This window comes from Myiozetetes cayanensis, unplaced genomic scaffold, assembly GCF_022539395.1.
Source record: "Myiozetetes cayanensis isolate MyiCay16 unplaced genomic scaffold, myiCay2020 scf3, whole genome shotgun sequence".
NCBI lineage: Eukaryota > Metazoa > Chordata > Aves > Passeriformes > Tyrannidae > Myiozetetes > Myiozetetes cayanensis.
The window spans coordinates 11,438,530-11,464,252 of NW_026087521.1; the positions used below are offsets into that span (position 1 = coordinate 11,438,530).

The following is a 25,723-nucleotide window of genomic DNA, read 5'->3' on the forward strand; positions in this document are numbered from 1 at the left end:
TGTGAGCTGACAGAGGCTTACCTACCTCTAAAATGTGAGTGCATTTGTAGTTTGTCTTTGAACAATCAGGAAAACCAGAATATTTTAATTAATTTATTTATTTTTAAACTCTTGGTGGAGGGAGCAATCTAGGTTTTGTACAGAAACAGCAAAGGCAGGGTATTTGTTATTTCCAATTCTTTTAGAAAGTGTGTTCCATTTTAAATACTTCACTTCTAACAGGAGGCTTTTATTAACTATAGGACTCTTGGGACATCTGAAACACTGACATATTTTTAAAGATGCTCAACAACTTAATGTCTTATTAATTGCATATCTGAGTCTGTCAACTCAAAGGACCACTGTAACACCTAGGACTACTAAGTTGAAATAGTAACAGATTTAAGATGATTCTGAAGAAACCCATCTTTATCAGACCAATTAAGTGACATCTTTCTGCTTTTGGTCTGAATTTTCAGACAACTTTTCAGCATCTATAACATAATCTGTGTGTCTGTTGAGCTTTATCAATTTTTCATTGTTACCTTCCACATGCCTTGCTTCCTGTCCATCAAATTTCCCTCAGACAGTTGTATATGGACAAACTGGCCATAATTGTCTTGGTAATTTGTCCTGCCAAATGTTTTAATCTTTCTAATTTTTGTCACCTGTCCTCAACCCAGAACCCACCTGGAATCTTTCTCAGTGCTTCAGGATGGGGTTTTTGGCCATTTAGGATGGAGCACTCTTAGTCCTTCATCACGGATCATGTTCTCTCAGGACAAAATAGTGTCGTTTGGGAGATGGGATTTATCTCACCCAGCTTTAGTATGCCTAAATGCCTTTTTGTTTCAGTTATTTGTCTCTGCTCTCCTGATCATAAAGCAAGGAGGAAGAGGCAATTCCAAAGAGTAAGAGAGCATAGCTGTTTTAGATACCCATTTTAGGGGATCACCTCTACAATTTAGAACGATTAATTCAGCCTACAGATACAGAGGAGCCTAGATGGTTAAATGTAAATCAAGAATCTCACTATTTGTCAGGAGGGAAATGTGAGAGACAGTCTCTAGATCTGCTGTTAAGATGGCCAAGTCTAGAGTTAGCACTGGATTTCTTATACTTAGTGTAATTGCCCACATTACTGAGTGAGACATCTTGCACCTGAGAAACCTTTCCTGATGGACAGTGTTCAAATGAATGATTTCTGCAAAACTAATGCTTTGACAAAAGGGGTAAAAAGAGTCTTGGTCAAATTGCAACCTGCAAATCGTTAGACATTCAGTTTTTACTGCTGTTGCTGTGTCTGCAGAGAATTAAGTCAGTCTCCTTCACAACCAGCATCATGCTTTGACACTGTGTTGGTCATGTCACATTTGCTTCCTGCTTCTGACTGATGAGATATTTATCATGTAAACTCCAGAAGAATCACTCTAACCTAGGAGGCATGCTTATGTATGTGCGTCATTCTGACACTACTTGAGCAATGATAAGTTGCACCCAGAGAATAAAGTTCTGTCAGGCTCAAATTATTTGTGGCGTAAGATATGACATAAAGTTTCAAAATTATCTTTCCAGACCTTAGGAGGATAAGGAAACAGAAGACTAGAGCCCCAGTGCCATCAATCACCTGCAAGGTGTACTAGTCCCAAGCAACAGGTTGGGTTTATTCTTTTATTCTTACACAGCAAAGACAGCCAGAGGCATGAAAACAACATACACGGATTCCAAGAGCCCTGAGATTTTAAAGCGTACAAAAGCTGGTATCCATTGATTTATTTTTCTGTTCTAGATGTGTTCTTTAAACTCAGTTTATCACAGGTAGGTCACAACCTGTGACCCACAGAATACCCTGTGCTTACTCAGTCTCCATGACTCCTGTCTTCCTTCCCCATGTCAGCTCCTGGTTCTCTCTGTGTCAGAAGTCAGTGGGAGCAGTGCCTCCTTGCAAAGCACCACCCACTCAGGAGTATGGCTGCAGCTCTGTGGGAATGGGAGCAGCTCCAAGGCTGCAGAGTGGTGTCCTCACAAGAAAATACATACACATATACTGGCAAACATATATTGGCAAACATGAGTTAAACTATTCTTGTATCCAACATTTATTTAAAATGGATGGACTCTTTCCTGTCCAGAATTTAACACATTAGTCATTTGATATAATAAGACTATGAAGAGCTGAAATATTTGTATTCAAAACTGCCAAAAGCACCACATAGGTTACTATTTAATAGTGTTTCCTTTATTTTTTTTCTCTGCTGATATTACTTAGGTCATCTGAGTTGGTCCTTCTGAAAGAAGAAGGAATTAAAATTAAAGCATTAAAATAAAGGAATAAAGAGACAATGTCCTCTTACATGTTTATATGGCAATTTCAAGTATTAGACTGTAACAAAAAAGAAACAATTTAAAGTGCACACGACAGCACTGATAATGGCTCAAATGCTGAGACTATCACAACATAACTACCAGTTAATTTTTTTTAAATGGTCACCATATTGTCTATGAACTGCATAGAGAATATGTCATATCAACCAGTAATATTATAACTACTGGTAGTTGGAGCTGGGTACTACAAAGATGAAATTGTGGTATTTAATGATAAATACTTTTTTTTTAACATACACATTATCTTGTTCTCAAAGGGCTCTGTATTCCATACATACAATAGCTTGCTTGTGCTTTATTGATGTCTATTCTGTCACTTCCCAGGACACTCATTCTTGAGAAACTGTGTTAATCTGATTTTGAAAACTGGACCATGTAATCTGTTTTGTAGTGAGACAGAAGCTCCAGTAGGCTATTCCACTTGACATAAAATCCATTGATTGTTTTTTTATAGTGACAAAAATACTTCTGGACTCATATTATGGTACAATTTTAGGATCTTTTTTATACTGTATATTGTCCGAAGGTAAATATTTGTGCTTACAGTGCATTACTGTACTATTTCATAGCTTTTTTTGTACATTAAAGACAATGCTAGTTTTTAATCAGAACTTGGTTGCTTTTTTAAATCAAGTCAGGCATTATATATTAGTATATATACTTATATATATGTATATATATATGTCTGTAGTATATATACTACATTATATACTAGTATATTAGCAGAAAGAAAAACATTAAGATGGATATCTACCTTTCCTGGAGTGTGATAGATACATATAACAGAAGATAAGATGACACCACAGGGCTGTATTCCAGATAAGTGTGATTAGTATGTCCACTGTGTAAAGCTTACAGTTATTAAATGGCATTAGGCAATTCCACCTTAATAGCTTGGGGTTTAGTCATCATGATGCCTTCTCCATTATCAAAGTAAGTTATTAAAAGATAATGATCCCAGTAATTAATTATTCATGAGATCGGCTTTAAAATAATTATATTTTAAGTTGTTAAATAAGCAAATGTTTCCTTTTTTTCCCTGCTGTATTTTGATAGCAATCTCTGGTCTTAGAAAAGCTCAGAATATTTTTTTCTAATCCTCAAGGCTTAATTTTTCTTTTTTTTTCTCTGTCATCATGAGGGCTGGGATTTGTTTATATAGTTATTGAAAGAAACCAAGAATCTGACCTCTTCAGACCTGTTGAAAATAAGCTCTTGAGGAAGAACACATATTAAAGATATCATGGTAAAATCCCGAGATACTGCAGTGTCACCACATCTGTGGTTCTGTCAGACCAATTGGCTGATCAGTAGTCATTGTGTGTGATGCACCTGTGCTCCAAATGTATTTGTTCCACTGTGGTCTTATCTACCACAGGGTCTTATGTCTTGTATTCACTTTATTCCATACATCTCGCTTCCTGTAGCAGACAAGTGGTCAAGACTGCAGGCAGCCACAGGAATATAACTCACAGATCTGTTCATGGTGCTTCAAACAGATGAGGACTTACTTTTGCTTTGCAGAGATAAGAACAAAACACCCAAAAATTTATCAGCAATTAAACTGTTGTATTCTCAGGGGAAGTGGAGATCATATATTGTGTCTGCTTTGCAGAAAACTTTTATATATTTGAAAATGCTTTCACTATCCATCAATCTTTTCTTCTCAAGACTAAAACCACCTGGGTTTCAATCTTGCCATGCTTCCAATATTTTTTTGGCTTGGCTAGTTGAGTGGGTTTTGTTTTCTTTCTTTTCTTCTCTGTCATCTGAACTGTTTCCCACCTTTCTTGTCATGAAATTCTTGAAACTGCACACAGGACTCTTGATTAAACTTTCCTGTAGCTAAAGGTGGAAGGACCTGTATTGCATATGTTTGCTGTTCCTGGCTATTATGATACTTGTTTTTCCTTTGCAATAGTATCAGTATTGATTGAAGATCAATCCCTCACACATCCCCATACCTCACTTATATTTTCACTAGGAATTCTGCCTGGGCATATACTCCCTATCCTGTATTTTTGCAGTGATTGTGGAATTGTGCACCAGGTAGGTGCCCTGTATTTTGGAAAGACAAGGTGAGTCAGGGAGTGGTAGATAAGGAGAAGGGGACTCCGGCTCTCTGGAATCCTGCTGCTCTGTTGTGGGACGGAATTAAGAAAAAATTGCATTTGTGTCTCTTGCAAATTTATTTCTTCCTACAGATAGATCATGTTCCCAAACAGCATAAAATTATTGTAATACCACATAGTTCGAGTTACGATTTAGCAGCACGAGCTGCATGTGGATGTAGAGCTATAGATCATCACCCTTTTCAAGATTGGATCTCTTTTTTTTTTTTCATGTTATAGTTAAAGGTTATAAGTGTCAGTGTCAAAAGTCTTTTTTTAAGATCAGGAAAGCTCTATCTACTATTTCTCTCCAAGAAACAGCACCTGCTACTCTGTCATGAAAAGGAAAATGATTAGTTTAACACAATTTCTTTCTGAAAAATCTTGGCAAATATTTATGACCTCTGAAGAGTTTGCATGTAGGTGATTTGATTGCTGGTTGCAACCCTTCTGAGAATTTAAAGAGAAAGATGTGAAGTTACAGTTTCAGGGGTCTTCCTCCTCCCTTTTTACAAAAGGCCTAATTGAGTAAATTATTTCAAAGGATCTTAGGTATTCAGAAAGTAAGCATATAAAACTACCTAAAAACCTAAATCATAGATACTTTGCTGAAATCAGGACAGGGTCTGTCCTTTCTGTTTCTTTTCCCCATGAAGCCTCAAAGGTTTATTTTAGCCATGAGTCTACCACCGTGGTTCTCTCTGTACCCTGAGTTTCATTTCATCCAGTTCTGCCAATTGAGAACGACTGTTTCATCGAAGTTTTACCTGACCTGTTCTCTGCCCACTCTACTCCGTGTTCTTTAGCCCTGTTGCTGTTGTTAATTACATTAGTCATTTAATCACAGGTGATTTTTTTGCAGTAGTGACTGAGGCAAAAAGAGCACTAGTTGCCTTGGGGTTTTTATGTGTCATAAACTATTAGCTTTCCTTCCTTCCCACATAGAAAAATGAGTCTGCTTTTGCTATTATTATTATTATTATTATTATGCTTAGAGAAAATGTTGATATTACCCCTATTGTCCCTGAATGTATCCCACTTTATAGACCTACTGGTCCTTTTTACTGTTAGATGCCCATGTTGTTTTTCTATGTTCATCCTTAACACTTTAATCTGGTTTTCACCTTTTGTACTATTCTTTCTCAAGTATACCACCATTGAAAAGTCATGGCTTAATTAAAATTATCTCTGATTATACTTACTATTTTTGTTTTTCATTAGAACAATTTGTACTTGCACTCTTACTATTGTTTATTTAATTGTTATCAGTTCTCCTAAACTTTTTGTCTCTTACCATTGCTATCCATAACATCAAATTTATTGATTCTGTGGGTTTATTAAAATCTGGGCTTTTTAAAACCATTTTTGTTAAATTTTTGTTGCTCTTCTTTCTTGTTGTTGTAAGCATCACTAATTAGAACATTTCACCCAAGTCGTCCTCCACCTCCTATATGTTTCACGCAGGTATCTGCAGAGTTCTTTGCTCTGGGTACACTGTTACTTCATTTAATAAATTGTCATCTTCTTGAACTTCATTGTGGACTGTATTGTTGACATGTTGAAGCATTTGGCATTGTCTGTGGGACATTAAGCTTCCCACAGATTATATCAGCAATGAAATCACAACCACTTTTCTATATGGTTAATATATTGCTATAAGTTGATGGATGCCTTTGATTTTTTTTGATATGTGGATATAGATAAAGCAATTAGTCCATATACTTTTTTACTTGTAGTAAAACAGCAGGGTACTTGTTTTATATGTGTATAGTTTGAGAAGTTAAGACATGAGATAGTAACACTGCTGGATATGAAGCTGCCTTCTGCTCAGTGCTTACTGCTAGTCTGGAAGGACTCCTGAGACAGAATGAGCAGAACTCTTTATTAGTTTCTTGTTTCAGTTTGGGTTTATTGCTTTATTTTCTTTTATTGTGTTCCAGATAAAGATGCACCATCAGAGGGGCCCTTGTGTGTAAATCCAACAGAATTTTTCTCTTTCTTTCAAGACTTGCAGTTCACAGAGTCTTGCACCCAGTAAATTCTTCACCGTTAATTTGTATATCCAAAAGCCATAATTTTTCTTCTCTTGTAGAATCAAGTGAACATGAAGAGAAGAGTACAGCTGTCTCAGGTGAGGCATCTTCTCCTCAACCTTGTCCTGCACCAGGATATACTCAGCCTGAAGAAGCAAAGGAGGATATGGATGTAGCAAAGCAGACCAAACCTGAAGAGAATGATGACTTGGGCCCACTGCCTGATAACTGGGAAATGGCTTATACAGAAAAGGGGGAAGTCTACTTTATTGAGTAAGTCTTATTTCTTCTCCTTCTAATAGCTGTAGTGTATTTAACTGGGGAGGAAAATTGTTTGTATGGTGAAGTGGAGCATTGCACTCCTTCTCATTAAAACAGCAGGAATGTTCTGGCTGTCAAGGCTCCTGGGGGCTGGTGACAATGCCTGCATTAGTGATTTACATTGAAACCTGCTGGTTTTTAAGATAGGTAACTGGTCTGCTTGCTTTGATGGCAGCAGTTGAAGTTGTTTCTTCTGTTGAAAGCAAGGCTTTTATCCTTTTCTGGTGCTTTGGGGAAAGTCACACAATTGCTGGGTTTGTCCTTCCATCTGTGGACAGAGGTGGAGATGGTGGAGCTTTTTGCCAATTAAAGGAAACAAAGATGGGTGGACTAAAAACTAGCTAGTGAACAGTAGAGGGAGACCATGCTATATGTAGAAATAGTAAATAAATGAGTGGACTATAAGGAGTATTATGTGTGAAAGCTTTTTCCTATTGGTAAATTATACATACCTGTTGCTAATTAGTCAACTCATTGAAGAAATGGATATGACAGTTCTTTATTCTCTAAGTGCTCTCATTAATCTATTAGAGAGTGTCCAAAGGAGGGAAGGGTGAAGGGTCTGGAGGAGAAGCTTTATGAGGAGTGGCTGAGGTCACTTAATCTGTTCAGCCTGGAGAAGACCGAGGGGAGACCTCACTGCAGTTACAACTTCCTCATGAGGGGAAGTGGAGGGGCAGGCACTGATCTCTTCACTCTCGTGGCCAGTGACAGGACTCCAGGAAATGGCATGAAACTGTGTCAGGGGAGGTTCAGGTTGGATATCAGGAAAAGGTTTTTCACCCAGAGGGTGGTTGGACACTGGAACAGGCTCCCCAGGGAAGTGGTCACAGCACAAAGCCTGACAGAGTTCGAGAAGCATTTGGACAACACTCTCAAGCACATGGTATGATTTTTAGGGTGTCCTGCAGAGGGCCAGGAGTTAGACTCAATGATCCTGTGGGGTCCCTTTCAACTCAACATATTCTATGATTCTATGAAGAATATATGTTACCAGAATAAAAATATAGCAATCTTACTTCATACAGTAGTGTGTTCCACAAAAGAAAAAAGAGAAAGGAAAAACTAACATCTTCATCAGCAGAACACTACTACAGAGGTAGCAGTAGCATTTATGTTTGCTTTAAGGTACTACTGAGCATAGCTGTTATTCTGATTATTAGTCGGTAAAAATAACATTTGATGGTGTCAATTCTGCTTTTAAGTCCTGTATTTAATGTAAAATGTTGTGACTATCACATGAAGTGTAAACAAATGATAAGGATAAAGTTTGTGCATGTGACTTTTGAATGAACACTGGCATGACCAACTATAGCTTCTGGCATATACAAGGCTGAAAATAGCAGTAACTATTAAAACATAAGTGTCGTTGTTGAAAAGGGCAAAAATATGCTTATTCTAGAAAAAGAGTAATTATAGTAACTTTACCCAAGCAAGCAGAGAAGAACTAGGATGACCCCAGGGCTAGCTCAAACCCTTGTTTCGTTCCTACCTCTCTCCCAAATTTAATTTTTCTGCACATATTGAGCACTCTGAAAGAAAGCAGACTGAATTATGTGGTACTTTTATTTTACTTGTAACAAAAACCTGTGATATGTTTGGGGCGTGGGGGAGGGGATGATGGGTAGATAACTCACACCAAACTGTGTAGAATAGTAAATACTGCAGTAGGCAATTTAATAGAAAATAAATGTATATGTTGTAACAAATACAGGGAATGCAAATAGCCCTGATGGTCTACAGAGCAGCCATTCCACTCCTCAAATTTCTTTGATGTTACAGTTTACTTCCTTTCCTGGAAATCCTCTGATTCTGACAATGCTCATCATTCACTTCCACTAAATGAATGTTATGTAAAGCAGAGAAATCAATCAGAGGTGCAGACTGGATAGAAAGGCTGTTGTAAGGGCTTCTTGCCTTTGGGATTATATTCTTGAACAATGTAGTTGCAAAAAAGTGCAATTACACATCTGTAAAAATACCAGATTATTTACTAGAATCCTAGCAAAGGAACAACTCTCTGATCCTTTGAGTTTTCACATTGCACAGTCTTCACGGGGTTAAGTAGGAATGTAATGCTGTGGGGATGCTGTTAAATTGCCTCTTTGTTTACAAGTCACTTTGGTTAATGGCATGAAGAGACTCCATTTGCTTTCACAAAAAAAGGGAAAGATAAAAAGACAACAAAAACCTATTTGTCTAACAACATCTCCCTGAACAGTAGTAAAGATTGTACTAGATTATTAAATAATAGATGAAAAACAAACATTTTAAAAGTGTACATCATCATGAGTAGGGAAAAGTCACACTAGGCAGCATCTTTTATTTCTTTATTTGAGGCTCATGTGAATTGTGCCTTTAAACAGTAAAGACTCCTAGCAGTAAACGATCTCAAGTTCCAGATTGTCACAAGTCTACCCAAAGATCTTAGATTTTGTGACAGCATTTTCATTCATTCACCTCAAACTAACCTCTAAAATTTGTATGGGATCTCATTTATCAAAACTGCCATCAAAAAAATATGGCAGATTTACAGTGAGAGAGGAAGTGACTTCATAAGAAGAAGGATAACTATCTGTAGACAGGATTATTTATTTCTTAATCATTAATGGTTCAGTTAGCATTTTGTAAAGCACACTGGAAGGAACTTCCTCTGCCCTAAGGACTACAAAAAAGAAATAAATATCATCTACCAGATTCACTGAACGATTCAGTGTGGTTGTATTTTAGAGCATGTCTTGGTCTGTTTCTTCCTTTCTTTTCCTGTCTGACATAGGTGCCTGACCTTATGTTTACCTATTTTAGCATTCACAGACAGAACAGGAAGAGCATCTCTTATTGCAAAATAATACTTACCACTGTTTTTCAGGAAGAGCTACTTAAGTACATTTCTTGGGCTGTTTCCAGCCTCCCTTACATATGAATCCCAATTTTCAAATACAGGCACACACTACACAAATAGAACTCCATCTCCTACATTCAGTTTCATTGAGAGCATATGCTAATGAGAACATGCAATAATTAACAGACTGTATATAAATTGGACTGCCATCAAAAAAACCTCCAGTTCTGCTCCTTCTTTCCTACTTTAAGTATGGCTAATGAGTGTGATGTATTTTGGCGTACTTAAATAAATTATAGCCATTGCTGATTTTTAGTTTTTCTCTCTCCTATGGTGAAGGAAAGGCTGTGATTCCCTATAACCTTCAGACTTCACCTTGCCAGCAACTCTCAAACCACATACTAGAGACACAAGTTTCATGTTGTCTTCACAAAGTCAGCAGATGCTGGCTGTGTTGGATCCCAGACAATCGATGTTGGCTGTGTTGGTCCAGTGCAGTGCTGAAGAGAATAAAAAAGGACCAAGATACTCATTTCCTCTTCCCTTATGTACAGTCAGCCTTAAATGTGACCCTCATGCAACTCTCCATTTCCATCCCATACATTACTACATTATAGACTGTCCTGTACAGTTGGCTAAACATCATAATACTTTTTTGTAAAAGGCAGAATTGGTTTTGTCTTTCTCTCTCCAGCCCTCTCTTCATCTACAGGCACTCTCTGGAAGGGGTGTGGGGCCAGTAGGACATGAAACCAGGATGAGCTGCTGTTTGTTAAGCTAAGCCTTGATGAATAGTCTCAAGGATGTTACATAGCCCATAATGAAAGCTGTTTGACTCTACACTGTTCAAAAGCATATATGGTTTCCTTTGCTTATACCATATTAATAATTGTTTTCTTAGTGGAGAAAACTCTAGAATAAAGTCAAACCTCTTTAGAACATCTTCAGGTCCAGAGAAGAGCAATGAGGCTGGTGAAGGAACTTGAACACAAGTTCTATGAGGAGAGGCTGAGGGAGCTGGGGTTGTTTAGTCTGGAGAAGAGGAGGCTCAGGGAGACCTCATCACTCTCTACAACTACCTGAGAGGAGATTGTAGCCAGGTGGGGGTTGGTCTCTTCTCCCAGGCAATCAGCAGCAGGACAAGAGGGCACAATCTTAAGCTCTGCCATGGGAGGTTTTGGTTGGATATTAGGAAGACATTTTTTACAGAGAGGGTAATCAGACATTGGAATGGGCTGCCCAGAGAGGTGGTGGGAGGTTTTTAAACCTCCATCCCTGGAGGTTTTTAAGATGAGACTGGATGTGGCACTGAGTGCCATGCTCTGGTAAACACGGCAGTGTTGGATCAAGGGTTGGACTTGATGATCTCGGAGGTCTTTTCCAACCTGGTTGATTCTATGATTCCGTGATTCTGTGATCTTTAAAGGATTGTATTCTTTGACTTGTGGTGATGATTTTTAGCAGAATGTAGCCACGTGAGTTTTAGCAAACCACTTTCCAGTACATCCAGTTCAGTCTCTTACTACTTCAGCACCTACTTCTCCAAACAGCATAGTCAGCATTGCCTTTTGGACCTGTTGCAGTATCTTTTCTAGTTGTTAAAGCTGCTTTTTGGTTGTTTTTCTTTTTTTATTTTATGAAAGAACCATAAAAGACTGAAAACCAGCTATAAAATAGGCCTTTGCCAGGGACTCTCCTCTTCACTATAAAAAACAACCATTAAGTTTTTGAATACAGCTGGTGCTATTTCAGGTGATATCTGAAAAGAAGTACAGCTACAAATTGAAAAAGTAAGATCCTGACCTAGTTTGTTTTTAAGAATATTGCTACTGACTTCAGTGGGATCAGTATTTCTTCATAGCAGTTTTTAAGGTGCGAAAGTGTTTTGACTTCAGGAACATTTATCCCAACATCTTGCTTCCCTGAAGAACCATGATATGTTTAGTTGTTCCTGGCTGCTCCTCAGTTCACCGTCAGAAAGCAGAATATATTAGTTAAGCCTCGATATACCATTAAATTCGACAACTGTGTTCTGTACTAGAAGATACTGCTAAAAGGTGGAAGTACACCACTCTGCCTGCTCAACAATGCAGGTATGATTACAGATGTCTGTAATTCTTTTCCCTTGTTTATATGTTGGATCAAATTTGTCAGTTTTGATCAGCATAACAAATCAGATTTCTAATGCTTTTTGGACTTCAATATGACATACAATGGGACAGGCAACAGAAAAGATCCCTCTTTGTTTCTTTCTCCTGAGACCACTTCCTTGCCTCATGGCAAATTAATTAGGAATGAGGAGATGATAGAACTGGAAAGAATTTGTGGAATGCTGAATTCTGTTTTTTTTTTTTTTCTCTTGTCTTTTGATGTTATAAAGACATTCTCAGTCTGTGCTAGTGGTGTATTGTCCCTTACACTCAATTGCTGTTTTTATCTGTGCTGACGTCCAGGTCAAACTGCCAGCTCAACTCCTCTTGTCTTTCCTCACTTTCTTGTCTTTCCCCCAAAGGTCTCTGCTACTCTGCTCTGCAGAATTTCTCTTCCAGCACTTTTCCTCTGATGTTTTTAGTGTTGTTATAACTTTTCTCCTTTGTATTTATTGAACTAGAAGATTCAGCTCACCTGCCTTGCCATATAGCATTAGGTATCTAGTATAAACCAGTTGCCAAGACTCCTTCTGTGGTCAGTGGAGAGAGATAATTACCTCCAGAGGCTGATTCATCCTGTCCAAATACAAGGGAAGAATTAATTTGCAAAATTGTATCTGCTCTTACCAGTAGAGATGTCTGCAGATATCCAAAGCTATGTCTGCAGTAGTATGTAATTTGTGTTAAGAGCACACTTTTGAAGGAAATCTTCTGGTTGTCTTCACACACTGATTTAGTTCACGTTTCAGTGTACCTGCACTGAATTCCTTTCAGATGAAACTGAAAAGAAAGTCAGTCTCTGGGAGTGCACTGGGTTGTCTACAACCCCTGGACCCCTGAACTCAGTCCATGATACCAGATTTAAATTAAAACCAGTCTGAATTCCTTCTGATCTAAACCATGTCCATATCTAAATTAGCAATATCAAATTCACTGCTGCGTGAAACACTTACTGCTGACAACCCAGCATCCACAGCTTCTAGGTCTTGTCAGGTGCCATGGGTTGCATGCCTCTGAATGTAGTGCATTAACAAAACTCCCGTTGTGTGTCTTCTGGTTTAAGTTCAAGGGAAAAGCTTACAAGCTTGGAGAATTCTCAGTGTGAAAATGAAGATAACTGAGAGGGAGATTCACTTTAAAAGTGACCTCCTGATCTGAGCCAAAGCACCACTGTAGAGGCGTACTAATAGCCCAAGGATCTCCAGGGTCGTGACAGATATGACAGAACTCGTCAAAGCCAGCACCCTTCTACAGTGACAGTTGGAGACCATTTGGGATGTGCCATAGCACACCTTATGTTGCTAAGAGCATATGGTTAGTGTGTCCCACTGGAAGATAGATAAGATAAATTACTCTATATAGGTGTCTCTCCCTTGAATAGAGAGGAATCCTACATATTTAGCTGTGTAATTTCTGTAGTCACATGAGATGAAGCCCATTCTTGGTCAGAAATTAATTGCCTGAGTCAAAGAGAATTACTTCAACACCAGAAATTTCCATAGGAGACTTTAGGCATTTATATATTCCCCTAAAAATCTTGTATAAGCATCTTCTGCTCCTGCGAATGCCTAGAGGCACCACCACTGTATTTGGGCTGAGTACATAAGTGCTTATCTACTGCCCAAGGCTGTCTAAGATTCACAGCTTAGACACTCCCAAACCCAGATCTCTTAAGGACCCTGTACTCCGAGCACATCTAACAGACCAGCAGCATGAAATGCAACACAAACTGGCAGTCATAGCTGCTGCCATGCAAACCATGGCCAGAGGACAACTTCCTTTTGTATCTGTTCCTACATGTGTGCTAAGAGTATAGGTAGCAACCCACAAAGGATGGATTGCAAAATTGCTGGTTTAATGCTCAGTTTTCCTGTCCCTCCACACACAAGTTACTGAAGATCATTACTATGCTACTTGAAATGCTCTGCAGATCTACAAATCTTCAGCATATGAAAAGGAGTTAGTATTTTAGAAGTCAGGAGGTCTATAGTGTGTTATGGTTGTTCTGTCTCATATACTCCCCTTTGCTCAAGTTATTAGATTGAGGACCAACTTAAATGTAATGTATTCACAATAAAAACCCAAACAAACCCACATGTTCTGTCCCCAATGACACTGAAGCAGCACATTGGTAAATACCCATTTTGAAATGCCTTTCACAATAACGTGCAAATTACATACCTTGTACAACTCACAATTTAGAATAGGTTTGCAGTGCTTTCAAAAGACATTAAGGCTATTCCTGTCAGTAACTACTTTCTATATTTTTCAAGAATTTTTCAAGAGATTGTCTGAAGGCTCTGTTAGTGCAAGAAACTTTATCTGTCGAAGTGTTTTAAACTGACAGATTGCTAACACAAATTCATTATATTCAAATCTTAAGTAAAATAATATAGTCTAAAAATAATTACAATAAAAATACATTGTTAAATAAAAAAGCCACACTCCTAATGTTTTTTGCTTCCTAAAGATATGTGGGAATATCCACTGAGATTCCCAGAGAGGCTCTGATCCTGGTACCTAGCTACAGTGCTATTAACAGGGAACAGAGGCATAATGAGTCTCTGTGAAGTCTTAAAAGCAGAGCTACAAAGAAAATCTGGAGAAGAACAAGAGGTTGAGTCAGGGTTTCTGAAGTATTCTGAGCTTTCTTTCATTTTATTTAAACAAGTTGAAGAGTATTTTTTCCACATATGTTTAAAATTGTTTGTAACTGATATCAGAGGACTCTGATTCTGATAAATTATTTCTGCTAAGTGTAAGTACTTGGTAAAGAGAAAGATTCAAGTTAGCTCAGCAATAATTATTTTATTGACTTTTGCCTATAATATTAAACTCCACTGCCTTACTGAGTGACCTTTAAAAAAAAATTGCAATACACTTCAGGCCTATGTACAGTTTCTATTTTGGGTACAGCAGGTAACAAATTAGGATGAATTTAAAAATGTTGTGCTGTTCCCATGCTCCACCTACTCAAAGTAAGACTGAAAAGATCCTCTGATAACTGCTTTAAAAGTTTCCAAAATTTGGAATTTGCTCTTGATTTTAAGACAGATTCTAAGACATGAATTGTTGATTTTCCAGTAGTAACCTCTTAGCTCAGTTATCCTAGCTAGTAATCTAAATCATTGAAATTGTGTAATGATGGACTTTCTAGACATGTCTTTAATGATAAGGTATAGTTATTGCTGAGTAATGAAGGACTGGCCAGTGGAAAATGCTGGTGGAGCTACAGCTGTATTTCTCACAGGACACTTTTGTTGCATCACTTCACTCTCATTCAGTCAATGACAACTGCTCCAAATGCCTATTTGAGCATTTACTCCACAACTGCTGCTGCTATTCATCTGCAATTCATTCATAACTAATCTGTAAATCCCCAGCCCCTTTTCCTTCTGGTCTGTCCATAAGACTTCCCAAATGGACACATATGATTAGACCTAGTGCAAAGGTAGGCAGGTTATGCCTCTACAAGGTTCTTAGTGCATAAATGCATTAAATATGCACAGCCTATGCAGCAGGTACTTGTTAATGTTATTTTTGCTGTTGGTGTTAATTTGACCAATTTATTGTTCTTTCTGTCTTCTCTTCCATAGTTAAAGCTTTCCTATCAAGGCTTCTTTTAAATTACATTAAAAACTGTTGAGGAGATAAATGTTGTCTCCCTTGAGCTTTTACAGATTCTAGTTCATTGCAGAGCTGAAGAGGGAATAGACAAAGCCTTGGGACACAGGGGAGGTGGTGTCTCTGCAGCCTGCCCTGGAACATCCAGCAAACCAGAACCACTGTGCTTTTTTTCTTCCTCACATTCCCAATGTGTCTTTCTTGTGTGGGGAAGAATCTGCCACTCTTCTGTTTCTGTGGTTGGCTAACCCCAATTCTAGTCCTTGCTTGAAGAGTCAGAGGAGGTTACTCTGAACAGCACTGCAAAGCGTGAGCATGGCACTGTAGCCATGTAGTCATGTCTGTCCTCCTCCTAGGAGTGTTTGTGTGTTGTGCACCCGGTTGCTAAGACAATCTAAGCAAACTGCACTATGTAGAGCATAATTGGAGATTGATGGTACTGCAGAGGTGTAAAAAAACAGGTGGGAGTTGATTCTACCTTCTTTGAAGTCCTCTCTTCAGAGCAGGAAAAGATTTCTTACCCCCTGGAGCACCCGTCTAGAAGCACATGAAGTCCCATTGCAAGAGGCAGCATTTATATTTAGTGCACGTGATGAAGTGGAGAGGCAGGGCTAGGGAAAAGGCATGGATATGGGTAAGGAGGATCGAGATGAATTTCAAAAGGTGCTTTGCTCCTTGAGTTATTTGTTACAGATAAAAGTTCTTGTGGATGAGTTTTGCTTTTACTAAGTAGATGAGTGGGTTTGAGTGACAGCACCTAGAAGAGGAGATTCAGTGCTGAAAGAGCTGATGTAAATGAAATATCATCTTCATTCTCTGAAATGTTGCTGTGAACTGAAGAATTGCTCTTCTTTTGGAAGAGCTGTTGATTTTTTACTTCATTTATGGTTTTTTTTAGTGTGGCCACAGTGCACAAAACTGTAAGAGTCAGTCTTGCTGGGTTTATGGAAGCCACATTTATGGATAACTGTTTGCTTGCTTTTCTCAGTTTCAAGGAAAGCCTTGGAGGTTGCAGTTCAACTAATTCACAGTTTTGAATATTGATACTGAGTTTGGCTTGTTTTCAGTTTGCCACCCATCTTTACAGATATTGAAAACTCATTTCTTGGGTCTATTCTGGAAGTGTCATACGGGTTCTCAGGGCTGGTGAATTGGTCTATTCTGATGGATGGACTTAGAAGGAAAATATCGGTCAGTTGACCAGCAACAGTTGACTGCTAGTACTGCTGCTGCCACTGGCTTGTTTGGTGGCTGTGGACAGTAATTTCATGACTCTGTGACTCCATTTTCTTACCTTTAAAACAAGGTGGATTATTTCCTTTGTAAAATTCTTTGAGATTTGCTCTATACCACAGCAAACATTGCTAACAGTAGTCGTATATATTACTCTTTTAAAGCCATAGGAAATATCTGTGATTCTGATTTAGTCCCTGCAATCAGTGGGGGGCCCTAAAACAAATCAGAATTAATAGCTGGGAGCGAGTGGCTGTTGTACAGACATGCCCGCACTCTAGAGGTGCAACTGCAACTTCCACAGGTATGTCCAAACTTACTCTGAGCTCTGTCACTGCTAACGGGGTACCTGTGGTGGTATGGAGCTCAGCATGTGCTGCTGGATGCACCCAAGTAGCTCAGATGCCAGGGTGATGAGCCCACGCTGAGCTCCACACTGCTGCACTGACAGCATGTTGCCAGCATCTCCCCTAGTTAATTTAAAGCTAGCTCGAGTATGTCTGCACAGGCTGCAGTTAGGCTGTGACTGCAGCATAAAAATGCACCCTACAGGAGACCACAGGCAGCCAGAGCTTCAGAAAAAGTGTCTTAGTTACACTTCCAATCAGGCACGGGCTGCTGGCACCATTTCAAATTCACCTTACCTTTGGCTCATCATTCTTCATACTCTGCAAATATGGATCTGCTTTCAAAGTAAGCAAAGGGTTTGTTTATCCTCCTTGCCTGTCATTAATGGTGTTCTAGACTAGATAATACTTTAAAAAAGAACTTAAATGTCTCAATTTTCATTTTAGTTGGCACTTTATCCACACATAACTCTCATCTACCTCTTTTCCCATCCAAAATGTGGAGGAAGCTTTAACATAGTGACAATATTGAGAAGTAGGCACTATCACTCTATTTTTAGAGAGAGAAAGAGAGAGAGAGGGAGAGAGAGAAATCGAGGCAGAGAAAAAATTATCTGCCATGGAAGACAAGGTGGGAGAAGGAACTGGTTCTATGCATTTATTTTTCCTAGAGGAACCAGTGGTGTTTGGATCACACGGACTGTATCAGTAACTCACCAACTCCCAATTGCATCCTAATCCATTTTTTGCCAGGTCCCATTTTTGTACACCTTATACTAATGTTTATAAGAGAAGTCATAAGCACACTTTAAAATGACACAGCAAATTAATAATAAACTAAATAATTCAGTACTGTATGGAACAAGCTTCTCCTAGGATGTATAAGATAAATAAAACATGGGTTAGAAGTGTCTCTGAATGATGATATTGTAGGAAAGGCATCTTGAAAAATCAAGGAATAATGATCCCATCCTTTTGTGTTTTATCATCTTCCTTTCTTAATATATTTACAATATTTGGCTCCAAATTTGATTGCTTATGGGCAAGGTATAAATTGAAAGAGTCTGGTTTTAAGTCTCATTAGCTGCACTAAGTATCAATTCATTTGGCAAAATAATCTCCCAGAAAACAATTTGTGCCAGTTGAACGCTATTTGATGGCTGATTTCTCAAAGATCTATTCTGAGTATAGAAAGGAGCCACATGATTCATTCAGCTTGTGCATATCTATTTTATCTCTATAGAAGGATTATATATGGAGAGATAAAGGTTTGTTAAACAAAGTATCATTAATCACCCTGTCCGGAAATGTAGACTTTGCAGGAGCATGCTGTAATTTGCATCACTTTTGCCATGCCTTGTCAGTGCTGCTGGTGAGAAATAGCAAACCTGTATTTATGAAAAGGACAGATTTAAGATGAAAATAATTCTGTCCAAAAACTGTGAGAATGGTACAGAATCCTGTCGCCTGCACTCGTTCAACGGGAGAACACTGTATTTGTAATAAATTCCTTTTGCTCTGGATGAGTTCTGCATTTTCAATGAGGTTAACTTGGCAACATTCTAGTTGATTTTAATAAAAATAGCTGCTTTGAGGACAGGGAGCTGAGGTTGCCAAATTTACAGCTGCCTTGCACAATTACTCTTACACCTCCTTCAGGGCTACTTAGAACCAGTAAGCAAATTAAGTGTATCGATTGCAATTTTGTTGGACTAACCCTTTTTTCTTAAGGAATAAACTTGATTCCTTTCAGTATGTGTCTGCTCAGAGTGATCTCTTTTCTTTTCAGCCATAACACAAAGACAACATCATGGCTGGATCCACGACTTGCGAAAAAGGCTAAACCTCCAGAAGAGTGCAAAGAAAATGGTAGGTGATTAAGTTTTCCTTGCTGCTCAGAGGGGATTTGCCTTTGTGTGTGTCTCTCTCTTTCAGTTCTTACAAAAATCAGGCATTTGGGGGAATGATGAAAGGTGTTTAATTGCTGCTTTGGTTAGAAGCCATAAGTGATACCAGTTCTCAGTGTGCCATGTGTTTCTGCTTTTTATTCCCCTTTCTGATGCTATCCAAAGCTGAGGATCACAAGTGTGTTTTCTGCCTGTTGTGTGTGTGACTCCGGGACTGACCCTCTCCCTCATCTCCTACAGAGAACTTTGGTCTGCAGAACAGAATCCCTTTTCAGATTCTGAGCTTTTAATCTACAGGCGATTCAATGCATAAGGGAAACTAGCAGCACCGTGGGAATATGAATATTGTTTGATTTGTATTTAAAGGTACAGTGCTATGCTATTTAGTAGCCAATTTAAAAAAATAGTGTCTGATAAAACAGGGTGTGGGAGGGAGAAAAAAGATCAGTGTCTGTCAGAGTTCAAGGCTGGATTTGGAGGGTACTGCATTGTTAATGCTTTAAAATTTAAAAGCGTATGTACTGTTGAGGATGCTTAAAGGAGCTGTAGCTGTTGTGCAGGAAAGATGACTATGTTGACAGATTTAGAAATATGAAATAACACAAATGATATCAAACTATTTTTGCATTCAGTATAATTTCTAATTTTTGTGTGGTAAAGTTTATCACTATTCAAAATCATTTAATAAAGTAAATATAAAAATGTGTTGCAATAGATCTTTTTCTGATAAGGTTTTTTTTTCATTGTTTTATAGTTCCATGTCTGTTCGATAAGTCAGTTAAGAAGTAATGATTTCTAAAGACTGCTACTTATTTTATTGTTGTGAGGTACAGAGTATTAAATGCATGCATGCATGCTATGTGCATTAATTCAAAGTATATTAAAATACTTTAAATGTATTAATAGTTTTTTATGTACTGCATCTGATTTATTTTAAATTTTCCAAAATATATGCATTTGGTTAATGTAATTACTATTAATAGAATGAAAACTCAGGGCTGATAAAGAGGTCACTGAGGAGTCGCTGACTGTATGAATTGCAGGGTTAGTGCTTTGGTAAAAAAGGTTCCTGGTTTTTTTTGTAAATAGCTTTCTTTTCAAAGATTGCTATATTCAAAAAATCCCTTCTTTATTTCAGCAGCAGTTCTGACGTTCTCTTCTGACATCAGAAATTACATGTCTGAATGATTTTGTGATGCTTATTCTAGCACTGACAGCACTAGCTCCCAGACTAAATTCTACAGTGAATATAATAGAACTGTGGTACTGAAACAAAACAAGGGCACAGGAGTTTTGCTTTCTAAATCTCTCATGTTACTTATATGGAGCTGTATCTTAGCCTGCTCCTTAAGAAATACTAGAGGGAAAGGCAGGAAAAAAATCCACCAATATCTATGGAGTAACATGTCAGTTACCTGGAGTATATGTTGGGGTTTTTTCTTCTCTTTTCTCTTTTTCTGTTAGTTGTTGTATACTGAGATCACAACAAGCACTGAAATGCCAAAAGAAGTACCAAATTATCTGAAACAATTTAAAATTAAGATTGGTGCATTAAAGAAGCAGCATTATTTTTTAGTTATTTGACTACTGAATTATTGAATTACTATAGTATGCTGGGTCATGTTGTTCTTTTAAGACTGCTCAGCTCATTAATGCAAAGTACTTAGAGTGATGCATAAAAGACTTTAGGGAGAGATTTTCTATTCTTATAGCAATTGTTCTTGCAACATCCTCTCTTTTCTAAGGTTCTTCTGTTGTTTGAAATTGTCGTTTGTCTTTTTTTTTTTTTTTTTAATCTAATACCTGCAGAAGAAAAAGTTCTTAAAAATCACTGATATGTTTTAAAATGACTGTACCTTGCCATGGAGGTCCAACACCAGGGACTTTCCTATAGCACATGGGGATTTGGAATTTTTGCTTAGATTTAATCTCTCATCAAGAATTAATTTCAGCTATGGCTTGGTAACTGTTTTACGCCAAACAGCTTTTCTGTTACACTTTGTGATTCATTCCGGCACATTTTACTCAGACACACAAAATTTTAGAAAGACATCAGTGTTTAGATAGGAAGTGATACTCACCTTGCTGCTTTATCGCTATCTGAGTAACCTGTGCTTTTCATTGACATTCATTTTGTCACATATGAAATTTGTATTAATTCTCTGAGATACGATGTCCGTATCACCTACCAGATTCTCATATCAAGTTTTCGTTGTGAACAACTTAACTGCTGTGTTCTCCTTTCAATGCAAATCCTGGCAAATCCTCCTTCTTCATTCTACCACCAGCATGCAGCCTCCACACCAGGCAATGTCCACGCAACATACAATATCTGAGTCCTGATGCTCTGAGCTAGTGATCTTGAGGACCCTCTCTGCTCTAGGCATTTTATCTCTTCCACTTTCAGCTCTTCAATACTCCTTTGCCAAATATGATTTCTTCATTATCTCTGGCTTCTGTATCTGCAAATCCCAGTGCTTGCTCATTTCCCTTTGCAAAACCTGAATCAACTTTCCAGCACATCCCTCCTCTTGAAAAATTTTCACATACCTTTGCCAAGAGATTGACAAGCTCTACCAAGTCAAGCTTTCTTTACTTTCATGCTGTGGACTCTTTCTCTTTTCCTTTAATGACACCCACTGCTCTAAATCCTTTTGTAGGTCAGGAGGTTTTAAGGCTGATCTTTTTTGCTGTCTCTCTCATGGAACTTATGTGAGTTTCAGCAAATTACTTTAACTTTTGCTCTGTCAGATCTACTCAGATGGCAGGTCTTTGAAGCAAGAACTGCATCTTACTCTTACGTTTGTATGGCACCGATCTGAATTTCATAATATAATAAGCAGAAATAGCTGGCAATTCTTCAAAACCAGATGCAATTTTTTACACGTTTCTGATTTCCTCCAGAAAATCTTATGTTAATAGAAATAATTGTGTTTTCTCTGCTGAAAATATGAATTAAATATTTGTTTTTCCTGAATTAAAATACTTCTTTTGAATGATTTTTTTTTTCCACCTCAAAATTAGTTAAACAGTTTTTCTGTGAGGAGTACTACAGAAGTTACAGTTCTACCCCTTTTGTTTCTGTGAGCTACATTTGCTGGTTGCTAAATTTTCTGTAAAGTCATATAACATAGCAGACTCACAGGATTTGCATGATTATGGGTATATTATGTGAGTGGTCTTCCAAAGGAGTCTGTTCTTTGGGAGAGAATATGGAAAAGAATGACAAGTCCCATAAGGTAGTAAGAAATGTAGTTTAGTATTGAAAGGCAGTTCAGTTGTAATGACGTTAAATATCACAGGTTTTAGAAAGTTCACTTTTTGTTAAGAAATGTAGCAATTAACTTTTTCAAATTCTCTAATTCGTTTAAGGGAACTTTTATTCTGGAAAAAAATCAACATTTCCTTTGATATCCAATTTGGAGATTAAACAGCTGTTGAAATTTCCTGTGATCAGATATGTCAAATTTCACTTATTTCCTTACAACAGATTTTACTAATTTCATTCTTAATCTGTTCCAAGCAGTAGTCTCCATCCCTCTTAACCCTCCCTATTTTTTGTCAGTTTCCTTTCCCCTATCTCTTAGTTTTCAAATACAAGTAGGCCTATGACTATAAATAAAACTTTGATTTCACCTAGTGTTCATCTGTCATCTGTCTTTCCATCTCCTCCACACCCACCAACTTGACTACAAAATATAGAGGTTTATGTAGGGTGAACCGAGTTGCCTTTGTGTTTCATTGACTGTGAATGTCAGCTCTGCTTTGACAATTAGAGGACACAGACACCTGATTCACATGGAAACACCTGTATGTAGACAGACTGCTGCATTTAGGTGTTTTCATCTGGAACTGAACCCCACCCTCCCATCACATTTTGTCAGGTTATGCTTTTCCCCCTTCCTGTAGTCATAGGCAGTACCCTCTGATGCATTCACTGCTTTCAGTTCTCTTCTTTAGAATTCTCTTCTTCAGATTCTTCACTATGCTGTAGTAAGACATATCAACCTTTTATAGTTTTGTTTTATAGATGCATTTGGCTATAGGCATGCTTGTTTTATGGGTAAAGCATTACTTATTGATTCCCTGACACATATTTTCACTGGAAACCAAGTTGTGAACTTTTATCTTGTATGGATACGATTTGTGTTTTCCGATGCCTGTCCAACTTGTAGCAAATAAACACTTTCCTGTGAGTAGGTTCTTATTTGATTGTAGAGGCCTTGAGTTTGAAAATAAATCTTTCAGCAGTCCAGGGTACAAGGGGCTGTGGGACTTTTTCGCTTACTGGGATGTATCCATATCAGAGATTTACATAGGAAACTTGGACAGAGCACTGCTATACATGGCCAGAAGAGGAGGTGGAAGGAAGAGGAAGTGCCCTCCACTGTGTGAAAAAAAGCACTAGCAGGACATGAGACAACTCCAGATCAAGTCCCTGTCTCTGTTGAAGGAAGGATCCCAATATGAACTGGGAGAGAAGGCTAGTGTTTGGGTTTCATCTGGTGCCATGTGACCCTGAGCACTGTGTCTCTCAGCATGGTATTCTGCTCATTGCTTCCGGCAATTTTTTTTCTCAGTTACTTGTAAAAAGCTTTTTCTTCTTTTCTGTCTCTGCAAACCAGATTAGCCTGTGCAAGCTAGAAAGTAGCTGCTGAGCCTAGGGTATCTGTTGAAGTTATATTTATCTTGCAATATATTTATCTTTGAGATACCTGTATCTCAGCTAAATTTAGTTAAAAACTATAAGAGTAGATTCAGATTTTTACAGAGGAGAATGGTGAACAATCAAACAGTACAAACCCATAAAGTTCATTTCCCCAGGAAACCAAAGTAGAAAGAAATATCATCTTCAGAAAAATAGTTTTTTATTCTTGATGAAAACAAGAACTCCTAAAATTATGCAAGTCATGACTGATATCTAATGCTATGTGCTAGTTACGTTGTGTATTAAATAGTACATTTGTTCCACTACAGTTAAGGTTTTACCAGCATTACTATTTTAAACCTTGTTTCCAGGGAATTATATTTGCTGTTTGAAATATGTTGAGGAGAGTCTCTTTTTTAGACTTAGTATCCACATAACTTAATTCTTTTCTTCAAATACTGGAATGTTGTTGGTTACTAAATAGGTCACCATATGAAATAATACTTTTATAGAGAGTGAGACATGCCTATAAACAAGGAGGTCATTACTTATTTTATTAGCAGTTTGTATGTACATTTTTTCAAGAAAGCTGTCTTGGAGAATTTTAGCTTAATGCTAATTTGTAACACGACTAAGCCAGAAATAAATAAGGACCTCAGAAGAGTCTGTCTCTAGCCCATGGCAGCCATGCAATTCATAAAAATTTAGTTGGTCTGTGTTATCTTTCATTATTCCTCTTGGCATCAGTTAATAAAAAACAGTTGCCAACCACACTGAAAGAAACCTTTCTGCCTATCCACCCGTCCATCTCACATGGAATTTCAGAAATACTTTAAGTGGATTTAACTCTTCTTCACTGAATCCATTTGGAGGCCGGACTCTAGACTTTAGTTAATATTTTCCTTGAAAAATACAGAATCATTATGTCTCAATACGGATGCATTAAGTGATTTCAAATGGGAGGGGAAGCATCGTGCACAATCACGATGGGCAGGAGGTGGCCAAGGAATTCGACTCTCTCTGTGAAGGGACAAGGAAACAATTCCCCATCACAGCTGATGTGGGCACCTAACCAGATGCTTGCTGCAACATCTGATATTTGGAGACCCAGTACCTTAAAGGGAATCCAGATCCTTGTGTTGGGAATTTATTTGGTGGTAGGATATCAAGTACAAAACGCCAAGCCAAAAAGCCTGCACAGTCAAGAGGGATATCACAGAAGACAGAAAAGAGGAAAGGTTAATCCCAAGCTTGCATCTGGAATTTTTATCTGTTCCAGAGCTCATCAAGTTATTCGAGGCTCTGAAGTATTACATCCACCTAAGAACCAGACTCCTCTGTCATCCTCTGCATCCTCTATTGAGGAGCAGTCCTCATTATATGGGTTTCTCAAAAAAACTGGGGGGAGGTGGGGGAACGGGCTATTTGTTTTATTTTAAATCAAAAGTTTCTGCATTACAGCCTGGAAAAGATACTATCCTGCAGCTGAGAAAAAAGTTTTGATAGGTTCCTCTGCCAGGTGGGGTGCAAAATATAATTTCAGGTTAATCAATCCAGAGAGAAAAAGTGGAGAGCAGCTCCAGAGAGCAGCATAGAGCATGACACCATCCCTTGACATTTTAAACCATCTCTTCTGGGATGGTTTGAGTTCCTGTGCCAAGGACTGTTGGTTTGGGTTTTTTCCCAAGGGCAAATAAGCAAACCTTACAGAGTTCAGCTGAGAGTGCCAGGCACACATGAGTAATTTTGCTGCAAACTTTGATACTGCTCTGCAAGCTCTTTTCAATTCAGACATCAAACCCCTTCCTGTTTCCAGGCCTGAGTCACTTCTGAGTAAGGACTGCCCATCACGCACTTCTGCCTGGTGGCTTTGTGATAGGAACAAATGACTAGGAATTAGGAAGTGGATTGACAGACTACCAAATTCATTTGCAGTTTTGACTTAAATCCAGGTGTTTCCAGATGATAAGAATATTGCACCTTTAAACCACAGAGTTTTTACTTAGAACTCTCTTTTGCAGATTATTAACACCATTTTAAGTAGTATTTAATAAGTTTTGTAATGGAGCTGGCTTTACTTGTAATAACATTGATCACAATAAATTTTTTTTCTGTCTTTTTTTTGACATATTGAACATGGTTT

General features: G+C 38.0%; 1 protein-coding gene across 16 annotated transcripts in view; it reads left to right on the top strand.

The window, feature by feature from the left end:
• Nucleotides 1-25,723, top strand: part of MAGI2 (membrane associated guanylate kinase, WW and PDZ domain containing 2) — a 719,386-nt gene that overhangs the window by 477,407 nt on the left and 216,256 nt on the right. For all 16 annotated transcript variants that reach the window (XM_050324405.1, XM_050324392.1, XM_050324403.1 and 13 more), the window contains 2 exons: nt 6,568-6,781; nt 18,815-18,894. In XM_050324405.1, the coding sequence (XP_050180362.1) occupies nt 6,568-6,781; nt 18,815-18,894 (294 nt within the window). The remainder of the gene's footprint in view (nt 1-6,567; nt 6,782-18,814; nt 18,895-25,723) is intronic.